Genomic DNA, 17757 nt, shown 5'->3' with positions numbered 1-17757 from the left:
TTAGTATTCATTGTGTTTTAAGGATTTGCATGAGTTTTAAATTACCCATGGTTTGTGCAGTGAGCCTAGTTCAAACGGTTGCTACTGTTTTTTCCACTACAGCTCACCCGCTGGTGACATTTACAAAAATCTCAAGCAGCTTTGGTTATTTGCCACAGAGTTCATACCCAGAGTCAGGACATTAACCACTGTGAAGATAAACAAATTCATTAAAATAAACATTGAATAGTTTCTTTACGCTTGGTTGGAAACAACTTGACTGCTAAATAATTACAGTCAAGTAAGACAGCATGACAAAAACATGTTTATTTTCTTGTGTGTAAACCAGGATGTGGCTCTTGGTGCACATAAGAGTCAGTTTTAATTTGTTTTATTGGCATTTTTCCTGTTTTGTGTGATTCTCACCAAATGATAGGGGATCCAGTAGACTGTCATAACAGCTGATTTCTGTAATGGGCATTGTACGAGTTTTTTCTCATGTGAATTCATTCATCTTCTATGTTATTCTAAGGTCAGGTTGAGGACGTACCAGTTCCAGGAAGTTCAGACATCCTTTTTCCCAGTGGCATTTTCAAATTTAACTTGGTGCACTCCAAGGTGTTCCCAGTCCTTTAATTTGTGGGTTTGCCCCAATGTAATCTGCTATTGGAATGTGCCCAGAAGACTAGAAGAAAAGCAACCAGGGAACACCCTAGTTCCTTGTGGCTAAACCTTCTGAGCTGACTCCTTTTCCTGAGGAAGATATGCAAATCTACTCCAAATTCCTCCTGAATACAAAACTCTTCACCCTATCACCCTGTTGATGACATTCTTTTAGCCACAATCAAAATCGTGTGTCCATGTGAGAGGGTTGGAACTTCGACACGACAGTAAATAAAGCTCATTTCTCATCCTGACAAGCCTGACCAGTGCCCTCATTAATTAACACAGTAGCTTAAACTGTTGCTCCCTCTTATGGTCCATCCCATAATCACTCCCAAACAAGACACTAATATTAAGACATCCTCTCTTGGGCTTTATTTCACATCTAGAGGGGTCGTAACAGTTATTTTGCCAGTGAAGAAGCATGACCTCAGGTTTGCCAACTCTCATTTGCTTCTCTTGTTGTAAATTACTTCAATCAACACTGAATGGTAAATGGTCTGTGTTTGTATAGCATCTTCTTAGGGATCTACAGCTCCCCAAGGCGCTTCTCAACACAGTCAGTCATTTAACCATTCAGACGCACATTCACACACTGATGATGAGCTACAGTGTAGCCACAGCTGCCCTGGGGCGCACTGACAGAGGCGAGGCTGCCGAACCCTGGCGCCACTAGCAGGCAAGGCAGGTTAAGTGTAATGCCCAAAAACACGAAAGCAAAACTCTCTGGTGGGAGCCAGGATCGAACCTTCAACCTGTTGATTACTGGACACCCCACTCTACCTCCTGAGCTACTGCTGTCCCACTGACAGTTTTTGGCTTAAAGACGCTGTTGGATACCATTAGAACCACATAAACTGCAGAATGTAGACATGAGACCTTTAAGTTGTCAAATCAGACACCCCTCTGTCCATGACAGTGCCTTGAGAACTTGTCCATGAGCGCCACAAACAAGATCATTGGCAAGGAACAGGTCTGGTGAAGGCCTACTTTTTAGGATTGTGCTCTTAAAACAATTCAAGCGTTGGCTTCACTTAGAACCTCTGTCTTCGTTGTTGTTAAAAAAAAACGTTCAAGCAAGCTACATTGAGAAAAATTTCTAAAACAATTCAAAGGTCTGACACTTTTCTTTAGGCTTCATGAAAGAGTCACGTAATCTGATGGCTGCAGAATATGGTACAACACCGCTTGTGACACAGGAACAAAAAGATCAGCTGAGCTGCTAAGGTCAGAACTCCTAACCAAACCTCCTTCCACTCGCTTTGTGTGTCAAGAGCTGGATTGGATGAGGTATTTCCAAAATTTTGTGTTTAAGAGGGAATTAAATTTTTTCTATTTTTTGACAGAGCACTTAATTTATTAGTTGCCATCAGTGTGAAAAGCATTTCAAGCATTGTAGCAACAATGTTCCGGAAAAACCCGAATGACACACTCCCCACATACCCCATCACGGCTTGTAGTTGGTCGCATCGTGTGTGGATTCATCAGCTATATTAGCAACTCTTTCTCAAGAAAAGGAAAACAACATTAAACATTTCATGTTTACAAGAAAACCTACCCCCTTGGATCTGCTTTCTTCTTTCTATTAGCTACAAATACTGTCTGCCTGCCACTGATGACGCAGGATTCTGTTGTTTAGTGTTTTTTAGGACTATTTATGGTAATAAAGGTGCATGCATGGTCTTCAATATGACTTCTTTGTGCTTTCACTTGGGAAATTTCCCCCTTTCTTTGCCAGATTAGTATCCTACTCGATCCGGCTGCCAAGCCTGACAGTGCTTTCTTAAAGCGTGCCTTTAAATGATTTAATAAATTTGGTGAGAACTTTTGTTTGAGTTTCGGAATGAATCACGAGGGGGGTTTACCCCTGAAACGTTCCTAGGTGAGATAATATAAAGCAGGTATTGTTGTCTGTGTTTTCACCCCTAAAGATAAAGAGTGTGAGCTGTCGGGACTCGATCTGTGCAAGTGAATATAAATCATGTATCGCAACATCTTCTCTGTGTGTGTGTGTGTGTGTGTGTGTGTGTGTGTGTGTGTGTGTGTGTGTGTGTGTGTGTGTGTGTGTGTGTGTGTGTGTGTGTGTGTGTGTGTGTGTGTGTGTGTGTGTGTGTGTGTGTGTGCACTTGTTTCAGGTGATGAAACTGCGCAAGTTGGCTCAGCAGATTGCAAACTGTCGCCAGTGTTTGGAGCGCTCCAGTGCCCTCATCACGCAGGCCGAACAGAGCCTGAAGGAGAACGATCACGCGCGCTTCCTCCAGTCTGCCAGAAACGTGGCAGAAAGGTAGGTGATGCAACGTGTTGACACATAAACATCTAAACAAGCACATTAGGGTAGAAAAGCTACTTGATTCACAATAATAATAATACAGGACTTTAAAACATCTGATTTGTGTCGTTTTGGAGCTCCACTCATGAGACTGCTGCCTTCTGTTCTCCTGCGTTCATTTCTTTTTCTTTCTTCTGTTATTCTAACGCGTACTCTGTAGCGGCCTTAACTCACAGGTTGCACTTTAAAGGTGCATGCAAGAAAACGCCTCAAGCAAATCAATTCTCGGTCTTTGTAATAAATCTCACTTTGTTGCACAAGAAAACTCCTCTTTAATATATCTGACAATGTGACTTTGTTTGACTTTAGAAATCAAATCCTCTAGTTTAGAAAGAGCTCTCTCTGATTTGATTTTTACCTCTGAAATCCATTTGAGGAGCTGTCTGTGAAATTTTTGCTGTATCAGGCTTACCCAGCTCTTGCAATCAATGTCAGACTCTGGTTCAAACTCGTCTATCATTTAAGAGCCAGCTCTGCAGTTTTTACTTTCCACCATCTTTATTACTCTCATTGCTCCCCAGTCTGGAAGTCATTTTGTTCAGTTTCTCTTGCAGAGAAAGGTCTTTCTCAAAGAGTCTGCAGCCTGCAGAGCATCTTTTATTTTGCTCAGCCTTTTTTCCCAGCACCTTACTGAGTCGTCTATTGACAGACCGACTGCAGAGCAGAGATCTGAAAGACCAGTGCTGCGCTGTTCTCTGTGCTGCGTCTCCCTGCCAAAACTGTAGCTGATGCCGGCTCCTGCCACAGGCAGCTTACTTATGCTCAAAGCTGAAGTGGGCACAAGTTTGACAGCAGAGGGAGTGTTGGTGTTTGTTCGGATATTCTTCTGCTCTAGCACAATGGTAGATATAGAGTACATGGACCAAGGTGCAGAGGTCTTACCTCAGATCTCAAATATTTATTTCACACATGTTCTTGTGTCTCTAAAGACGTCTACCACTTCTAGTCTCTTGTCACCTCACCTTTTTCACATCCTTCCTCACCTTTCATCCTTTCTTGTTTGTCATCACCTCATCTAATCTGTTGTCCCTTTTGTTAAATTCATCACCTCTTCTAATCTGCTGACCTCTACCTATTTCCCAATCCCTTCGACAGGGTCGCCATGGCAACAGCCTCCTCCCAGGTTCTCATCCCTGATGTGAACTTGAACGAGGCATTTGATAACTTCGCTCTTGACTTTTCCCGAGAGAAGAAGATTCTCGAGGGGTTAGATTACCTAACAGGTATGCCGTGCACATTGTCTCCACCGACCTCATTTATTTTAAGTTCAACAATGACAGTTATTTTGAAATAACAAATGTTGCTCATGGTTTACTCATTGAGTTAGGAAGCTGTTCCTATCTCCTCTTCAAATTAAACCTATCTGCAGAAGGGTTCATTAAAATAAGAGTTTCATGAAAACAAAATTGTTTTTATGATCCGAGTTCACTTTCCAAAGTTTCCAGTATTTCTATAGTTATATGCTTTAAGACCTTATTTTGATCACTAGCATTTTTGGCATATCTAAAGTCTAAATCGTCCAGAGTTTACATTTTCTGCAGACTGCAGACACTGGTTTATATCAGCAGATGGCAGAGTTGAGCAGTTTAGACGTGCTAAATATTTTCACTATGAATTATGAGACCAAAATAAATAGAATCAATATATCAATATTTTGTAACAAACATTAGCTGAAAGCACATGCATGAAAACACGGACACACAGCTCTGCAGAGAGCTTAAGAACTCTGAGAAAAGCTGCCATGACCAAGTAGGGATTCATAAAACTGTGGATTTCTCCGAAAGAGAGGTATGTGGAGAAATATTAAGGAATTCAGCATCACATGGTGTGTTTGGATCATAACTGGAAACAATGGAAGATTAATTTTGATGCATCATACACTGTCAGTGTGTTTTGCCCTCACTCTGCCATGTTTACGGGAACAGACATTTTAAAAACACCATCACGAGGTGGATGTGTGTTCAGCTATTGCAAATGATGGAAATGCGTGTTCATCAAAAAATACCAAAAAACAGAACTTGCTTACTGAGTGGAATGTGAACAAATCATTTCAGTCAGGATTTGTTATTAATTACGTTGTTTTTATGACTGGATGGAGCTGAAATTTAAATTGAAATACAAATTTTATTAATTGTGCACTCTACAGTTGCCATGTTTAAACCTTAACAAGTACATTTAGACATTTTTTCAGCTCTTGTTGAGTTTTTAGACATCTAAAGAAAGCATTGCACAATACCTTTATTGTTCCTCTCATTTACATTAAATATAAATTCATCTATGGGATCTAGCAGGTCAGCGGTTAAAAACGATGTAAAACATAAAATGCATTAATACAACAACACAAATGCATCTTGCACTCATGTCTGCACACCAGAAATTTCTGTTACAACTTCTGTTTCTTCTGTTATAAAATGGAGTTTATAAAGTTTGTTCAGAACTTCACCTGAGTTTTAAATGTGCTGACATCCTGTACAGTTTAGGTGTTCAGTTGTTTCCTCTCAGTTTCGATTACAACCCTTATAAATCAAACCAACAGCCAGCTGTCCCAGTCAGTGGATGTCTGTAGCCGTTTCCCTCTCAGCGTGTTACACTTCTGCCCTTGGCAGAACCTGTCGATGTTTTTTCAGCCATGTCAGCATGCTGAGCCTCTGTCAGGTCACAGTGAGAGGGAGCAACCTGATTAGGTGTTCAGCATCACAAATGATTCCATGAAAGGTTGTGAAGATTTACTGTATGCATATTAAATGGGTCCCTTTTCTACAGATGTCATCTATATTTAGGATAAATTAATAAATATATTCAATTACTGGTATTTATGTTGTCATGCTTTTTTTTTTTTTTTTTTTTTTTTTTGCTTTACATGTAGCTCCCAACCCTCCAGCTATCAGAGAAGAGCTATGCACCGCCTCCCACGACACCATCACTGTTCACTGGACGTCAGATGATGAGTTTAGTGTCACCTCCTATGAGCTGCAGTACACCATCTACACTGGCCAGACGAACTTCATCAGTGAGTGCACATACACATCTGAATACATGGCATGTGGTACAGGTAAAAGCTGCTGATACAGTGTGTAAAAGCCGTGGTGTACCATGTCTTCATTTATAGAAATGAAAACGTTTGATTATAGCAGATGTCTTTTTTTTTCACATGCTGATTAAAATGGTAAATGGCCTGTATTTGTATAGCACCTTCTAAGGTTTCACAACCCCCCAAGGCGCTTTACAACACAACCAGTCATTCACCCATTCACACACACATTCACACCCTGGTGGTGATGAACTACAATGTAGCCGCAGATACCCTGTGGCGCACTGATGGAAGCGAGGCTGCCGAGCACGTCGATAACAATCCCTCTGACCACCGTGTCTTGCCCAAGGACACACGGACTGCAACAGACTGAGAGGTTGATCCCACAACCCTCCAGTTAATAGACAGGCACTTAACCCCTCAGTCACCATCAACCCTACTTTGGACCTGGAGAACTTACTTTTGAGTAACCACAGTACCAAGGAGGAAAGGTTTATGATCTTGGATAACAAGCTGATGAGAGTCTTACAGTCATATTTGAAGTCTTTTATTCTACAGTTGTAAAGATTTTTTTCACAAGGAGGGAGATAATCTTTGCAGTCGCTTGACATCTTAGGAATCCAATTTCCAACAAAGCCCAGAAGAACTGTCAAAAACCAAAAAAGGTTCATTCTGGCCTTATATGCCAGATGTTCATGTTTGTTTTGTTACATAAAATGAACTATGAATGCCAGGAGAAAACATTTTTCTATTTAAGGAGAATACACAGCTTGGTGTAGAATTGTTAGGCTGCGTCTGAATAAACTAAATTACTTGTGAACAAAAAACTTCCAACGTTTTCCCCTTTGAGGAATTATGTATGATTTTTTACAAATCCATAAAACTGATTGTCTCATCATGTACTGTGATTTATATAATGTTAGCAATAAGTCTTTATTTATTTGCTAAGCTCGTCCCCTGTCCCGTGCAATATGAACTAAACACTGATCAGCACTAACATACAGGGTTAGACCACCGCGTATGTACAAACATCAATCACAGGGCGTGCTTGAGCTTTTAAGGACGTACCTCGGTTGATGCAGAGTTGGAGACCTTTCTCATGAACAAGTAAGTCTTTTAAATATGAAAACACAACACAACATAACATGCAAAACAATGTGTTTTAGCTCTTTTTTTGTCAGCTAGTGGGGTGCGTTCATAAACGAGAGGCGTTGCTTTCGGCTGTAAATACGTAAGTGAAAACAACATCCTGGAGTGATGCGCTTGTCGGCCGCTAGATCAGGGATATTTATTTCCGGGCATGGAGGGCCGGTATCCAGCATGTTTTAGTTTTAACTCTAAAATGTGCTGGATACCGGCCCTCCAGGACTGGAATTCAATACCCCGGCAATAGACTGTGTCGTCAGATAAAAATCATTATGCGCACAGCTCCTTTAAGCTGATGACAATTAAAATATCTGATGGACACACTTTGATCCGATTAAGCCACTTGGCCAAAAATTACACCATTCTACTCATATTCAAACTCATCCCACTGACACTTGGACACGCCCTAACCAACTTGTGAAGGCCACCTTACACTCTGATGCACAAAGTGGACTTGGATCATCCCAACCATTCTCAGATACATCCAGGCACACTTGGATATGTAAAGAGGTAACTAGGGATGCACGAAATTAAAATTCTTGGCCATAACCAAGGCCGGAAAACCGAAACAAAGAAATAAATGATCATGTCTGTAAATAGAACCATAGCATTTATACTGGATATACTGGACTCTCAGTGGTTCCTGTCATGATCCTGCCATGCCCTGACCTCCATGCACCATCATTCACCTCATCAGCCTTCATCCATTGCACCTGGTCCCCTCATCAAGCTCCAGCCAAGCCCTGTTTCCCCAGCAACCACAGTCAACTCACCATCAAGCTCATGCCACACACCTGCCTCACCAGCTATATATTCCACAGTCAGCCACCAGCACTCTGCCAGATTATTGAACGCTTCTGCTAGCAAATCTTCCAGCCTTTTTACATCCTGCCTGATCATAGCCTCCTGAACTTGTTTCCATGCCTGACCCTTGCCAAGGACTCTGCCTGCCACAACGACCCTCGCCTGTCTTCGACCACATCTCTAGCCTGCTCCTTGTACCTGTTTCGTCTCAACCTGGCTTCGACCCACTCGTGCCCGTACCTGAGTTTACCCCGGTAACTCCACCTATTAGCTTCAGGCTAATAAAGACTGTTAAAACATCTTACTGTGTTTGGTGTCATCACGGGTCCTCTAGTTCAGTTCATGACAGTTCCTCAAGTAAACGCTGCGGTAAAATCATGCTTCTTCCAGTTGCACCAACTAACACGCCTGAAACCAATACTCAAGAGGAGGCATTTAGAATCAGTGATTCACACATTTATAACTTCCCATCTCTACTATGCCAACGCTCTCCTAATCAGCACTCCTTTCTCGGCTCTGAATCGCCTTCAGATTGCTCATGCTGCTGCTGTCGTAGTCATATTACTTCTGTCCTTGCACAGCTTCACTGGCTTCCCGTTGTTTTTAGAGTTTGTTCTAAGGTTCTAATTTTCACGTTCAAAGCTCTCAATGGCCTGGCACCACTGTATCTCTCTGATATTTTTGCTCCTTATAACCCTGGGCGAGCACTGAGGTTCCAGATCTACTGCTTTCCATGTCCCTGGATGAGATATGAAGCACGGGGGGAGCGGGCATGTATCTGTGCTGCCCCCATTCTTTGGAATGCACTTCCACTGTTGGTTAGACAGGCTCCATCTCTTGCCTCGTTTAAATCTCATTTAAAAAATGCATTTCTATGATTTGACCTTTGGCCTGTGATTTTATGACCACGTCTGTGATTATATCTATTTTTGATTTAATCTTTTATGGGAAGCACTTTGGTCAGCTCTCATGCTGTGTGTAAATGCGCTATACAAATAAACTGGTACGTATTTATGACTACGATGTCTATTAACCTCACTAAAATCAAGGCATTGTAATAAATCAATTACAAAACCATAAAAATGTTAATTTAGTATTGATATAACAACAATGCACAATATAAATAAATTCTCGTAATAACGTAGTTTCACTTGTCCCACTCGTGTACAATAAATAATAAAAATTAAAAATCAAAATAACTATTAGAAATGTACTAACTTAGAACTGAAAGGCCTGCTGAGGACTGTAAAATTTACCCTGTGAGTACCGAAGTTGCAATATTGCGTTTAACGAGCCACGGCTGCAATCTTAATTCGTCATGAAAAGATGCGTAACTTCGATCTGAACATCACTTGTGGATGTGTTTCTGTTGAAATTTGTAGCGTTTATACAGTTTGAAAGCTGCCCCCACCCCCCCACCCCCCCGGAGGATCTTGACTGAGGAGAGGTGGCGCACAAAGCATAGAGAGTGAATATTGTTTCATATTTGAGAGGAGAAACTTAAATTACTGACAGGTCTGTTTATTGTTGACAAAGCTCTTTGTCTGGTAATGGCTACCTCTGATTCTGAAGAGTAAAGTTCACCCTCTGATGATGATATTCACTCATTCATTGAGGAAGAAGGTGATGCTGCAGCAGCAACAGAGAGTCTGTGTTCTTCGTGAGAGTAAACACACTTCAGACACATGATCCAAAGCTTACTTCATCAGGTTTAGGACATAGTGGGTGTAGAAAGGACGGTAAGATAACCGTTACTAGTGACAGATGTAGCAGGAATGTAACAAAAGAAGAAAAAAAAGAGTCGGGCAGATGCGTTAGACGTAAAATCCAAAGTAAAGTGTGTCACATCATCGATATGAATCTTCCAGCGGTCATAATAAAACTGCATTACTAAAACGGAATATCTTTATTTCTGAAATCAGTATTAATGTACGATTTTTATGAAGCTTGAACATTGTAGCTCATCCCCACCAGCGTGTGAATGACTGATTGTGTTGTGAAGCGCCTTGGGGGGGGCGCTTTACATTTACTTTCAGGGCCAGTTTCACAAATGTCAAGAACTGTGTTAACTACAAGGAGTGTTGACTTGTGTGTCTGGTGACTCCTAGAAACCCTCTCTAGACACCACTCCCATCCCTGAAGCACTTGTACTTTTTGAATCACTCCCCTCTGTTTGATGTTTGTCCGTGCTCAAAGCAGCAAAACCATTAATTTTGTCCTTCAGCCAAATTGTATCAGTTGGTTGATGTTTGCCACCATTTGGGTCTGAAACATCAAGCAGATTGGACACCATTCTTGTTGAAATGTCGGGATGAAAATGTTCATGAACAAAAACCTATAAACCTCATACTGAAGGAACATTTTAAAAGACAAATGGGTTGGAATGTTTCTGCAATGAAAGCTGAATGAGGTCATATAGAAGATGAGTTACTGGATTAGTGTTAACAGTGTTCATTACAACAAAATACTGCATGAACTAAAATAATATTGCAAAGTTACAGCTGTTCTAGGGTTGTAAAAGCACAATAGTTTTTTCATAAGGAACTTTTTTGCAAGCAGCAAATGAAAGCCTGTAGAGGTCTGAGTGGGTTTTAAATGTTTACAGCTTGTTATTTGGGTTTACCACACATAGCTGCAGACTTCAAGATCAAATAGGTTCACTTTCAGGGGATATTTTAGTTTCAGGATCCACTTCATGCTGTCATGTTCTGGTTTAGTTCCCTGACCCAGGACATTCAGAAGCATACACGGTGATTGGATAAAAGAGTAAAACAATATTTATTAGAAAAGGGTAACTGAAGGGGCGCCGTCAACGTGAGGCGAGGGTCCGGGTGAGGTTGAAGGTGTAGAGGTGAGTAGGGAATTAGTGGAAGATGAGGAGGGTGGTCAGGCCTGAGGTGAGGGTCGAGCTTGAGAGGAGAATCCAGCTGAGCGAAGGTGAGTGTGGGATGAGTAGCTGAGAGCGGGTCGGTCAGGTTTATTGGGGAGACGTGGTCCATTGAGACAATCTGTGGTTATGGCTGACGAGGTGGTGATAGTGAGGATACCTGAAGACAGGGATCACGGATTACAAATATGCTAAAACTCAAGACAAGTGCAAGATTTCTAAATTTGAGAGTTGGCTTTGTGATCTCAGGTTGGAGTGTACCAAAGTGAGCAATCCGACGAGGTGATGTCGTCTCCCTGCTCCTTTATACACCAACTGGTAGATGACAGATTGGCTGCAGCTGCCCGCTCCTCAGTGCCACTCACCTGCAATTAAAGGTCATGAATGAACCACTCACCTCAGACCATGACAGCCCCCCCCCCCCCCCCCCCCCCCCCAAGGGATGCCACCTGGCGGCCTAGAGGAGGACGCCCGGGAGGTTGCAAAATCCCTGATCAGTGACGGATCCTCAGTGAACGATCCAGGGATCCAAGAGCAATGCTCCGGTTCATAGCCTGCCCAGGCCACCAGGTACTGGAAGCCGCGACCCCGGCGGCGGACGTCGAGGAGACAGTGGACGGAGTAGACGAGGCCCGCACCCACATGGCGAGCAGGGGGCAGTTGTTGACGAGCGGAGCACAAGGGACTGGAAGAAACAGGCTTGAGTCGAGATACATGAAACACGGGGTGTAGGAGGTCCAGACGAACGGAGGAGGCGTTGACGATGGAGGAGACAGTGTAGGAACCAATGAATTTGGGTGACAATTGCCTGCAAGAGGCTTTGAGATGGATATCCTGAGTGAAGAGCCAGACCTTCTGCCCAGGTACATAACAGGGATCCGGGTGTCTGCGGCGGTCAGCGAACCGCCGGTTCCTCTCAGCCGTGCGGTGCAGGGCTGCAGTGGTAAGAGACCAGGTCCTTTTTGCCCTGCGAATGAAGTGGGGAACTAAGGGGGAGGAACTTACGTTGTCTGCTGGTAATGGGGGGTTGATACCCGAGGGAAGCCTCAAAAGGTGACTGGCCTGTGGCGGTGGATACGTGGCTGTTATGAGCATATTCGATCCAGGGGATGTGGTCACTCCAGGAAGATGGGCTGGAGGAACAGACACAACGTAACATAGACTCGAGTTCTTGATTCATTCTTTCTGACTGACCGTTGCTTTGGGGGTGAAATCCAGAGCTGAGAGCCACATGGGCCCCCAGGCTAGCAGCAAACTCCTTAGACCTTTTGGCAACGAACTGGGAGCCACGGTCTGACACTATCTCCTCCGGGATTCCATGGAGCCTGAAGACATGCTTGATGAGTAAGTAAGTAAGTAAGTAAAAGTTTATTTATATAGCGCCTTTCACAGATATAAATCACAAAGCGCTGTACAACATGATAAAGATCAGGGCAAATACCTCTAACCAATAAAAACATTAGAAAAACAATAGCAGTGATAAACATAGAAAATAAAATCATGAGTATAAACAAAGTGAAGGTGTGAACCCGAACAAAGCCATCATTCTGAAACATTTAGGGAGGGAACGCCTGGATGAAAATGTGAGTTTTTAGATGGTTTTTAAAGACCTCTACAGTGTTAGAAAGACGGAGATTTGAAGGTAGACTGTTCCAAAGTCTGGGTGCAATAGTCTGAAAGGCCCTGTCCCCTTTGGTTTTCAGTCTGGTTTTAGAAACAGCCAGGAGGTTTTCAGATGTGGATCTAAGGTTCCGAGAGGTGGTGTGTGGGGATAAAAGCTCAGATAGGTAGCTTGGAGCCTGGTTGTTAAGAGCTCTATAGGTCAGGACTAAAACTTTAAACTGTATTCTATATTCTACCGGGAGCCAGTGGAGGGACTGTAAAACTGGAGTGATGTGAGCTCGTCTGCTGGTTTTGGTTAGGAGTCTGGCTGCTGCATTTTGGATGGCTTGAAGGCGTGAGAGGGAGGTTTTGCTGAGACCAGTAAAAAGAGCGTTACAGTAGTCTTAAGCGTGATGACACAAAGGCATGGATTATTTTTTCCAGATCTGCAGTAGAAACCAGTTTACGGACTTTTGAAATGTTTCTCAGTTGAAAGAAACAAGAGCGGGAGATGGTTTTGACGTGTGAGTCTAAACTTAAAGCTGGATCAAAAATAACTCCTAGGTTTCTAATGTTGGCCTTGGCTGATGGGCAAAAAGAGGCAATTTCTTGCTCGATTTTTGGCTGAAGTTCTGGGGGTGCAGCGATCAGGGTCTCTGTCTTGTTAGCATTTAAGACAAGAAAGTTGCTGGACAGCCAGTTACTGATCTGGGTCAGGCAGAGTACAAGTGTGGCCAGCCTGTCCAACTGGTGTGGCATAAAGGACATATAGATCTGAATATCATCAGCGTAGATGTGGTAGGAGATGTCTGGGAAAGACTGAATGATGCCAGCTAGGGGAAGAATATAGAATGCAAATAGTAGAGGCCCTAGAACTGAACCTTGTGGGACCCCGTTAGAGAGGCAGTATCTGAAGAGAAGGTTTCAGACTTCACTGTAAATGTTCTGTTAGATAGGAAGAGAGCCAGTCTAGAGCAGAACCTGAAATCCCAGACAGGGCATTTAACCTGTTTAGTAGAACGTTGTGGTCTACAGTGTCAAAAGCTGCACTGAGGTCGAGCAGGACCATGACAGAGCATTTCCCTGCATCAGCAGCCATCAGGAGGTCATTATGCACCCTTACGAGAGCAGTCTCAGTTGAGTGCTGCTTCAGAAAGCCAGATTGGAAGGGGTCAGAGATCTTTGACTTAGAAAACCAGGATCTGAGTTGGGTTTCAACAACCTTCTCAAGTACTTTGCTGATGAAAGGTAGCTTAGAAATGGGCCTAAAGTTACTGGTGGAGCTGGCATCAAGGTTGGGTTTCTTTAAGAGAGGAGTCACTACTGCATTTTTAAAGTAAGATGGAACACAGCCTTGGCTCAGTGAGCTGTTGATTATAGTCAACAGAGATGGACTGATAGAGGCAAGGGACCCGACTAAAACAGGAGTTAAGATATCTGATGAGCATGATGAGAGTTTAATCTGACTGATTATTGAGGTTAAGTCATTTAGTGTAATTGGGGAGAAGGAGGTGAAAGACTCGGAGCACTGGGGGGCCTCCCCTCCTGAGGGGGCGAGGGCTGGTGGAATGCTGGATCTCAGATTCAGCACCTTGTTTGCAAAAAAGTGGAAAAATCTGTTACAATCATCAGCTGAAGATAGCTGAGCCTGCTGCGGAGGAGAAGACACGATGCTGGAGATGGTATCAAACAAAACCTTAGGATTATTCTTATTTTGACATATGAGGTTGCTGAAGAAAGAAGACCTGGCATTTTCTACAGCTTTGTTGTATGACTAGAAGTTCTTTAAAATATTCACGATGAACAACCAGACCTGTCCTCTTCCACTGTCGTTCCGCTTTCCTATAGGAGCGTCTAAGTTCAAGAATCTGGTTGTTCAGCCAGGGTGAAGTAGAGGCACTGGAACTGCGGCTGATTTTGTAAGGGGCGACCTGATCTAGAATTTTGAGGCAGTGATCATTAAATGAGTTGGTAAGGAGCTCTACATCATCAGAGGAAGGAGGTACAAAGTCAAAGAGGGAGGAGAAATTTAAAATGGTAGAACTGTTGATAATACGTCGTTGCTTAGCAGAGACTGGTAAAAGAGATTCAGAATTTAAGTTGATATGAAAAGAAACTGACTTATGGTCACTGAACACAACATCATTTATCTGCAGCTTATCAACAAGAAGTCCGTAGGAAAAGACCAGATCCATGGTGTGGCCTGCTCTGTGAGTGGGACCAGACACGTGTTGAGAGAAATTAAAAGAATTCATCATGTTTAGGAACTCCCTAGTGGAGCAGTTAGATAGATCCTCAGCATGGATGTTGAAATCTCCAACAATGATTATCCTGTCTAGTTTAATAGTTGAAGATCGGAGATCCTGAAAGTCAGACAGGAAGGATGAAGTAGATCCAGGTGGGCGATAGACCAGAATTCCATAAACTGGTTGAACTCGACCAATTTTAATCATGATCATCTCGAATGAGCTGTAGGAGTTTGAGGATATAATTTGGCATGAAAAATGTTTCTTAAAGATAACAGCTGTTCCTCCACCGCGGCCTGTGGTTCGTGGAGCAGAGAAGAAAGAGCAGTCTTGAGGACAGAGCTCACGGAGATGAGTGACGTCACCCTCGCACTGCCACGACTCGGAAATCCACAAAAAGTTTAATTTTTTGGTAGGGAACAGATCGTTGAGGGTGTGAGAATTGTTGGCGATGGAGCGCGCGTTAATCAACATCATTTTCGCGGAGGAATCTGGCGGTGAATGTGCCGCGGGCTCGATAATGGCGGGCGGCTGGAGGTTCTTTGTCTCCCACGCCTTCAGGTAGCGTCCTGCATCAGGGGCACCATTTAGCAGCGAGATCAGCCCATCTCCGTTAAGTTTCTGTTGGATCCACCACAACACAGCCGCGGAGCAGCGAGGAGGAGTTGAGCTGTGTCGGTGGATGAAGGCAGAGAGCTGAGGGGAATGAGATGACACGCTTTGGAAAAGTGGTCGATTATTGTGAGAACCACAGAGAAGCCCTGAGATGATGGTAGTCCCGTAACAAAGTCCAAAGCTATGTGGGACCAGGGACGTGAGGGTACTGGAAGGGGGCTCAGGAGACCATAGGGGGGTTGGTTACTGTTTTTGTTTCTCGCACACACATGACAGGCAGACACATAACTCTTTACATCCCGGTAAAGGGATGGCCACCAGAAGTACCTCCGAATGAGGGCAGCAGTTCGGCCAACACCTGGGTGTATGGAGAATTTAGCTGTGTGTGTTCAGTGGATTACAGCCCCTCTCACCTTGTTAGGTACAAACAACCAGTTGGGTGGACCGTTATCTGGGCCAGAGTCCATTCTCAGGGCTTCCTCGACCTGTCGACTGACGTCCCAGGTCAAAGCTCCGACCACACAGGCAGAGGCAAGTATGGGAACCGGGTCTGGTTCTTGGTCAGGGGAAAACCGGCGGGACAAGGCATCAGGTTTAGTGTTCTTATGACCGGGTCTGAAAGAAATTACTAAATTAAATCTTGAATAGAACAAAGACCATCTGTATTGCCTTGGGTTGAGTCTCTTAGCCTCTCTGAGATAGGAGAAGTTCTTATGGTCGGTCCAAACCACTACAGGGAGCTCCGAACTCTCCAGCCAATGTCTCCATTCTTCAAAAGCCAGCTTAACGGCCAGCAACTCCTGATCCCCAACATCATAGTTATGCTCCGCAGGGGAGAGACGATGAGAGAGGAATGCACACGAGTGGAGACAGTGGTCCTTGGAGGACACCTGGAAAGGGCAGCGCCCACACCAGTGTCCGAGGCATCGACCTCCAGGGTGAATTGTTTTGTCGGGTCTGGTTATCACAGGAGCATTAGTGAACAGGTTCTTTAGCTCCTGAAAGGCTTTGTCGGCCTCCGGAGACCACACAAAAGGGTTGTTTAATGGAGGTGAGGCTTGTGAGAGTTGCAGCAGTCTGACTGTAGTTTCTGATAAAGCATCTATAAAAGTTAGCAAACCCAAGGAACCTCTGGAGTTGCTTACGAAACGTATTGGTAGGCCAGTCCAGAACCGCCTGGACCTTTTCCAGGTCTGTTTTCAACCGCCTGCTCTCAATGACAAAACCAAGAAACTTAACTGAAGAAACATGGAACTCACTTTTTCTGATTTGACATAGAGGAAGTTCTCTAGCAGTCTCTGTAGGACGGCTCGTACATGTTGGCGATGTTCTGCTGCAGTACTGGAAAAAATAAGAATGTCATCGAGGTGAAATGTGACAAACTTATTGAGGAAATCCCCAAGCACCGAGTTAACCATGGCTTGGAAGACTGAGGGGTTGTTAGTAAGGCTGAACGGCATCATCAAATACTCAGAATGTCCAAATGGGGTTTTAAAGGCAGTTTTCCATTCGTCTCTCTCTCATACTCTCACCAGATAACAAGCGTTCCTGAGGTCGAGTTTGCTGACAATAGTGGTGTTCTGTATGGGCTCAAAAGTGGACGACAGCAGGGGAGGTGGATATTTGTTTTTAACTGTGATTAGATTGAGGCCCTTATAGTCGATGCAGGGCCTGAGTGACCCATCCTTTTTTGTGACAAAAAAGAACCCTGCACCGAGGGGTGAGGTAGATGGGCGAATGATACCGGATGTTAATGATTCAGAGATATATTGTTGCAAACTCTCGGTTTCAGGTTTTGACAGATGATAAAGGCGGCAAGAGGGCAAAGTGGCTCCAGGGAGTAAATCAATGCTACAATCAAAAGGTCTGTGAGGTGGGAGAGAGACAGCTTTGTAGAGAATACCTGATGTAGGTCATGGTAATCCGATGGAATGCTGGAGAGATCTGGTGGGGAGCAAATGTGGGCAGTAAATATTTTTGAGACCAGAGGTCCAGACCGAAGGCAATTCAAGAGACAGTGGGGACTCCAGGCCTTCACTTCCTTGGTTTTCCAGTTCACGTGGGGGTTGTGGATGGCCAGCCAGGAATATCCAAGTACCACTGGGGATAAGGGAGAGGGAAAAACATAGAAGGTGGATTGTTCGTTATGGTTACCTGAAACCTGATGGCTGATTGGTACTGTTTCGTGGGTTATGGTGGAAAGACGGTTGCTGTCCAAGGATGACACAGTTAATGGAATAGTCAGCTGATGGATGGGGATTTTGAGACGATCCACTATGGAGGGATCCAATGAGTTGCGTTCACAGCCAGAGTCCAGGAGAGCTTGTGAAGTGGCCGACTGGTTAGAGAAGGAGAGAACACAGGGAATACAACACCAGGGTTTTTCATCATGTACACTACCCACCAGTAATCCCGGTACTACTGGCGGGCTGATCCTTTTAGCAGCAACGGGCAT

General features: G+C 43.9%; 1 protein-coding gene across 4 annotated transcripts in view; it reads left to right on the top strand.

Annotated features, from left to right (window-relative positions):
* mid2 (midline 2) overlaps positions 1–17757 on the top strand; it is a 296983-nt gene that overhangs the window by 247160 nt on the left and 32066 nt on the right. For all 4 annotated transcript variants that reach the window (XM_054739119.2, XM_015946679.3, XM_015946671.3 and 1 more), the window contains 3 exons: positions 2778–2926; positions 4067–4194; positions 5838–5981. In XM_054739119.2, the coding sequence (XP_054595094.2) occupies positions 2778–2926; positions 4067–4194; positions 5838–5981 (421 nt within the window). The remainder of the gene's footprint in view (positions 1–2777; positions 2927–4066; positions 4195–5837; positions 5982–17757) is intronic.

This window comes from Nothobranchius furzeri, chromosome 1 (assembly GCF_043380555.1).
Source record: "Nothobranchius furzeri strain GRZ-AD chromosome 1, NfurGRZ-RIMD1, whole genome shotgun sequence".
Lineage (NCBI taxonomy): Eukaryota > Metazoa > Chordata > Actinopteri > Cyprinodontiformes > Nothobranchiidae > Nothobranchius > Nothobranchius furzeri.
This window is presented reverse-complemented; position numbering and strand designations above follow the sequence as displayed.